This window comes from Nannospalax galili, unplaced genomic scaffold (assembly GCF_000622305.1).
Source record: "Nannospalax galili isolate Female #2095 unplaced genomic scaffold, S.galili_v1.0 scaffold218, whole genome shotgun sequence".
Taxonomy (NCBI): domain Eukaryota; kingdom Metazoa; phylum Chordata; class Mammalia; order Rodentia; family Spalacidae; genus Nannospalax; species Nannospalax galili.
In genome coordinates this window covers 2,282,529-2,288,528 of record NW_008343207.1, presented here as the reverse complement: position 1 = coordinate 2,288,528, position 6,000 = coordinate 2,282,529, and the positions used below count along the sequence as shown (strand labels likewise).

Below are 6,000 nucleotides of genomic sequence, written 5' to 3'. Positions count from 1 at the left end.
CACACACACACACACACACACACACACACACACAAATAAGTAAATGTAAGAAACAAAATTTTTTAAAGGGAAAGAAAAGCAGAGGCCCTGCTGCTGGCTGGAGGCCTGGGGCCTCTTGGGCCTCCTCCTCAGAGGCGAGGACACCCTGACCTGCCCATTCCCAGACTGTGCTGTCTGTGTCCAGGGCTGCCCAGGCCATGGAGGCAGCTTGGCCTCCACCCTTCTTGCCAGGAATCTTCCAGCCCTGGTGGCAGTCATCATTAGAGCCAGCTCAGGTATCAGGGCAGCTAGGCCTAGGACACCACACTCCAGAGATAGGACACTCTGTAGCTGTTTGCTGGCTGCTCAGGAAGGCATGGCCCACCTACCCTTTGACCCCTACCTGGGGAAGGCAATACCTGTGAGCTGTGTCACTGTCACTAAGAACACACAGCATGGAGTCCAACAGACCTTGCTCTGACTGTATTGTCAGTATATACTATAGGCCTAACCCCTCTGAGCCTCAGTTTTCTCACCAAGGATATAATTTAGTAACCACTTCCCAGGTTACTTCTGGGAGGCATGTACAGTGCTGGCATTCAGCAGGTGGCTATTGCCAGGCTCCGTGATTGTCTGTATAGCACTGTGTGGCAAATTCTTCCTCAGTGGGGGTGGGTCCCTTTGGCATGCAAAGTAGAGTAGCAGTCTCACCACAGCTGCTGGGTGGCCACATGTTTGTGAGGAAAATTAGGCCTGGGAGAGACTGTGGGATGCAGGCTCAGCACACATAAGAACAGGTGGCTAGGTGGCCCTTGTTCTGGCTGGCTGAGGCTTTGTGCATTCAGAAAGGCAGAGTTTCTGTCTTGTTTCTTTAGGACCCAAATACAGCAAGGTGGGACGGCTGGGCTACAGCTCTGGGTCCCCACATTCCAATGAGTCTCCCACAATGGGCCCTGTGTGCGAAAAGGGGGTTAGCATGTATCATTGGGCAGTGGGATGCAGGGGCCAGCTCAGGAGCAGCCCATGCCCAACCCCAGCAAGCTCCCAGATCTGTGCATCTGAGCAGAAAGGGGCACTCAGCCCTGCCAGGCCAGCTTCTCTTATAAGAAAATTGTGCCACCCTGCTCAGCAGAGTGTTATTGCTTAGTTGCTAGGGTGGGAGAGCAAGGTGCCTCTGAGAGGAGTGGAGAAAGAGAAGGAACCACACTGTCCCACCCAGGCTGGCCTGCAGTGTGGGTCCCTAGGTGGCTTGCCCAGTGTGGCTCATCTGAGGGAGGACAGCCTGGCTGGCACAGCTACATGCCTTTGCTTTTTGGTTTATGCCTGCCAGCTGATTCCACCCTCCTGCCCATGTTCAGGGAAGCTTTCCACAGTTCATAAACACTAGTGGTCTATGGACAGAGGCTCATCTGACCTGCTCCCCCTCCCCCTGTCAGTGGAGTCTAAGGAGGAGTGGACTCAGGACAGTATAGCTATACATGCCCTAAGCCTCCTACCCAGGAGCTGTTGCCTCTAGGAAGCCTTCCCAGAAGGTATTGAACTGGGGAGATGAAATTTGGCCCATGGAGGCAGGAAGCCACTCTCAGGACCCAGGGCTGTGGCTTTGGTCAAGTTTGGGACTTCTTGTTCCTTCTCAAATGACATCAGCCGGGTGCTAAGCAGACTCTCCTGCCATTCCCCCATCCTCGGGGGAGGGGGGCAGAGTGACCCTTCTCAGTGGGGCAAGTGGAGTTAGGATGGGCTTCTATAGGATGTGACCCACCAGAGTGAAGCCTTGGCAAGGCAGCCAACCACAGAGACTGGTTTCTAGCTGTGTCCAGTTGGGGTTCAGCTAACATCTTTGCTGTGGGCCCTGCCTACCAGAAAGAGGGTGTGGCATGTCCTTTAATAGAGGGAGCTCTGTGAGGACAAGGGCTCCAGTTGTCTAAGAGTCCAGGTCTCTACTTCTTTGCCCAACTGAGAACGCGGACAGAGGATGCTATGCCAGACCATGCCCTTGGTCACTCCTGGGGTCTGAAGAACCTTTTCTTAAGGAAGAACAACACAGAGAGGGTCAGGTAGGCTCTTCTGAGCCATAGCCAGGTTTCTTCCTACTTCCCTGAGCCCGGAACTCTTGGTGGCTTGTGGGATTGACAGCTGCAGGTTAAGTAAGGATTTTTTGGATCGTGGCTGCTTAGAGAGAGTATGTTCCTCCTCATCCCAAGGCTAGATGGCCCTTCCTCCTTTGGGTCAAGCTCTCCAGACAGCTACAGGTATCTAATCCTGTCTCTGTGTCCCCCACAGGCCATCAGCATCAGCAAAGCCATCAACAGTCAGGAAGCTCCAGTGAAGGAGAAGCATGCCCGGCGTATCCTTGTGTCCCTTGGGTCCTAGGGAGGTATGGGGAGACTGAGGATTGGGTGTGGCCCTGACCCAGAGTATGCTGGGGTTTGGAGAGCAGTGATACCTGGGGCATGACTTACTGACAACTTGAGCTGTTGAGACCTGGGATGAAGGAGAGCTTGGGAAACGTGGGGAGAAAGTGCCAGGGCCCAGATACCTACCCTCCCAACACTTCAGTCTCTGAGTCCTGCACTTGACCTTGACCCTCGAAGGCATCATTCTGGGCACTCACCATGAGAAGGGTGCTTTCACCTTCTGGTCCTATGCCATTGGCCTGCCACTGCCCAGCAGCTCCATCCTCAGCTGGAAGTTCTGCCACGTCCTTCACAAAGTCCTCAGAGATGGGCACCCCAATGTGAGTAATGGTCATAGCCCTGTGATCCCACAGGTTCAGGGGACAGGCTCCCCTCCATGCCACTGACGGTCAGTACTCACAGGAAGCAAGGCAGAGTCTCCATAAAGTGTGTAGCTCTGTCCCTGTAACTGTCTTCCTGAGTTCTGGGTGGCCCATTCCTGCCACTGCCTTTCTACGTTGTCCCTCTGGTTCTGGGCTGGAAGTCAGTGTCTCAGGACTTCCCAGTTTCTGCATCCTCACCTCCCTTCCCGTCACAGGTGCTGCATGACTGCCAGCGGTATCGGAGCAACATCCGGGAGATCGGTGACCTGTGGGTAGGTGTCAGGACAGTATCCAGGCAAGGCCCTGCCTAATGTCCAGGGGCTTTGTGAACAGGGGACGCTGATCTGAGGGTAGCATCTGGGCCTGGCAAAGTCCTCTCCTTCCTCTTTCTCAGTTGTTAGAGAGGTGTCTCTCGGCCACTATGGGAGGTGAAACATCAGTCAGTATGAAGATACAGCCTTGCTGTTGAGGCCTAGTACAGAGTATGCCTGCCATTTGCTGATTGGCCTCCAGCCCCATAAAGCACTCAAGCCCATTAGTCCCTGCCAATTGGGAAACCTGGCATCCCTGGGCCTGGTGTCCCTGAGTGCTGGTTTGATGCCTCTACAAAGCACAGAATCCCAGCCTCTACCAGACCATCTGCTTTAGAAGCCGGGTAGTAGACTTGAGTTTTCCACACACTTCCCAGATGATCCTCAGACTCAGTAGTCAAAGCCCTGGGGTGTCTATGTCTGGATCCACCTCACAATCAGCAGTCAAAGGGCCTGAATCAGAAGACAACCTCAAGCAAGTCTCAGTCTCTCCGCAACATTTCTGGATCCAACCAGAGGGAGGCCCAGCATAGCCAGGGAGTTGCCTATCCAGAACCTATATTTTATTAAACCATGTCCTTTATAGTAAGGGAAGCAGCATTCACCACAGTGCCTTTGTACAGACACCGGCCCAGCTGGCATAGCCACACACCATGGGCTTTGCAGGAGAGAACTGGGAGGCTGTGTGCAAGTACCCATCAGAATGCACCTCCCCCATCTGCCACCAGCACTTTTAATAAAGTAGCCCAACTCAGAATTTGCCCTGGACAAAGAGTTCTCTTCTCTCACAAGAATTTTTCTGTCAAGAGTGACAAGGAGTAAGATTAAGAGAAAGAAAAAGAAAAAAAAAAAGGCAGTGACAAAGAGATTAATGAGATCTGTGGAGGCTGGCGGGAAATTGAGTGAAGGAATGGCCCTTGCTTCTTCCCTTGCTATCTTGTTTCTTCATCCATCTGGATGCATGCTCAGCCCCTAAGACTCCTAGGCATGTTCTTGGCAGTGTCCTTACTCTGGGCTCCAATCCTGCAGGGGCACTTGCACGACCGGTACGGGCAGCTGGTGAACATCTATACCAAACTGTTGCTGACTAAAATCTCTTTCCACCTCAAGGTAGTTTCTCCGGAAAATCATGGGGCTGAGAGACTAGTGGGCTTTTCCCTCTGGGCTACTCGGAGACATAGAGGAGGGTGTCACCTGCCCTGTCTGTGGCCTCTCCACTTATCTGGAAGGCTATGGGTGTATATACAGACCCAATGCAGATACTAGCCCTGTCCTTGCTCCAGCAGCCATGTCTGTCAGTCCTGACCAGGCTGCCCTTGCCCCATCTCCAGGCTCTCTCCATTGCCCCCAAACTGTCAGCTACCTCTCTGCTAGCGTAACCAGAGCAGCCAGGATCACTGGGATGGGGGGACTGGAGAACCTCCCTGGCTACTCCCCTTCTCTTGGGAGCTAACACTGGGTCTGGCAGGAGCAGGGACAGGGACCAGCATGTAGCTGCCCAGCTACTGAGTGGGGATTGTCTCTGCAGCACCCCCAGTTTCCTGCAGGACTAGAGGTTACAGACGAGGTGTTGGAGAAGGCAGCTGGAACTGACGTTAATAACATGTGAGTGCATGGCATCAGTTTGCCCTAAGCAGCTCAGACCCAGGTGCCCACCAGGGGCCATAATGTCAAATGGATCCACCGCCTCTTGAAGTTGAAGGTCATGCTTCCAGAAGGCCAGGCTGAGTAGAGGGATGGGGTCTATTTGGAACTAGATGTTTCTGTTCTGGGTTAAAAGCATTTGATGGATTATGCTTCCCACTCCCATGAGGTCTTGGGCAGGCAGGAATTCCCAGTCACCCCTTGCATTCCTCCCTCCGTCTTCTCTTCTACAGCTTCCAGCTCACCGTGGAGATGTTTGACTATATGGACTGTGAGCTAAAGCTTTCTGAATCAGGTGAGTGGTCCACGGAGCAGACTCTGGGTCTGAGGGTGTTGCTCACTGTGTTGTATTGGGAAGACACCAGTAACCAGGCTAGCATGGTTTTTTTTTTGTTTGTTTTTTCCTGGTGCTGGGATGGAACCTGGGCCTCAGACATGCTAAGCAAGCGCTCTGCATTGAGCTCCATCCACAAACCAATATGACCTTCGATGCACCTGTTCCTTGGGGTCCCTGCCCCTCACAGGAATACAGATGCTACCTCTTCGTACCTCCAAAGCATTGGTAGAGCATCAGTCTGTTGGCCCCAGGATGAGGAAGGAATGGGATGTGGGCTGTGGGGGAGCCAGCTCTCTCTGTTCCTGTCTGGCCTAAGAGCAGTTGCATTATCCTCCAGGAGAGAGAATTTGGGTTTTATTTCCTACTTTGTGTCCTGAAATGCCTCTGGATCTTGTCAGACTGCTCAGCCCAGGACCTGGCAGCCATTGGACAGGAAATCTCAAAGGGCTCACCCTCCTGGCCCGGGAGGTGATTGTTCTGGGCTGTACCTTCAAAACAACTGTGGGTGACTCAGTGCTGTCCGCAGCAGGGCCCAAGGCAAATGCCTTTTTAAGAGAAAACCAAGTTTGGAAGAGGCAGGGCAATCTTCCCATGCCCAGGAAAGGCCTGTCTAGGACCCAGCATGGGAGCAGAGGGCAGGTCACCAGGGGTTGACCTAGCAATGCAGCTGTACCAGGGCCACCAGGCTTTACTCCCTGGCAGAACAGTGCTAAGCCTAAGCTTCTCATCCCACCCAGGCCAGCAGACTCAAGTCATGTCCCTGTGTCCCCACCCTGGCATGGGAGGAGGCCCATGTGAATAGGCAATGGTCTCCACAAGGAAAGTAGAAAGAGCCTACAGGCCCCCACCCTGGTGACACAGATGTTTTAGTGAAATACAAAGAAAGGGCACTGTGGCTGTGTCAGGTGTGGCATCTCTGGACAGGCCTCTGGCTGCACAGGTGACAGGTA

At 53.4% G+C, this 6,000-nt stretch overlaps 1 protein-coding gene across 1 annotated transcript in view; it reads left to right on the top strand.

Annotated features, from left to right (window-relative positions):
- Hip1r (huntingtin interacting protein 1 related) overlaps nt 1-6,000 on the top strand; it is a 28,898-nt gene that overhangs the window by 12,529 nt on the left and 10,369 nt on the right. The window contains exons 2-7 of the mRNA XM_008839311.3: nt 2,263-2,326; nt 2,574-2,716; nt 2,974-3,030; nt 4,099-4,179; nt 4,598-4,674; nt 4,947-5,008. Of these exons, the coding sequence (XP_008837533.1) occupies nt 2,263-2,326; nt 2,574-2,716; nt 2,974-3,030; nt 4,099-4,179; nt 4,598-4,674; nt 4,947-5,008 (484 nt within the window). The remainder of the gene's footprint in view (nt 1-2,262; nt 2,327-2,573; nt 2,717-2,973; nt 3,031-4,098; nt 4,180-4,597; nt 4,675-4,946; nt 5,009-6,000) is intronic.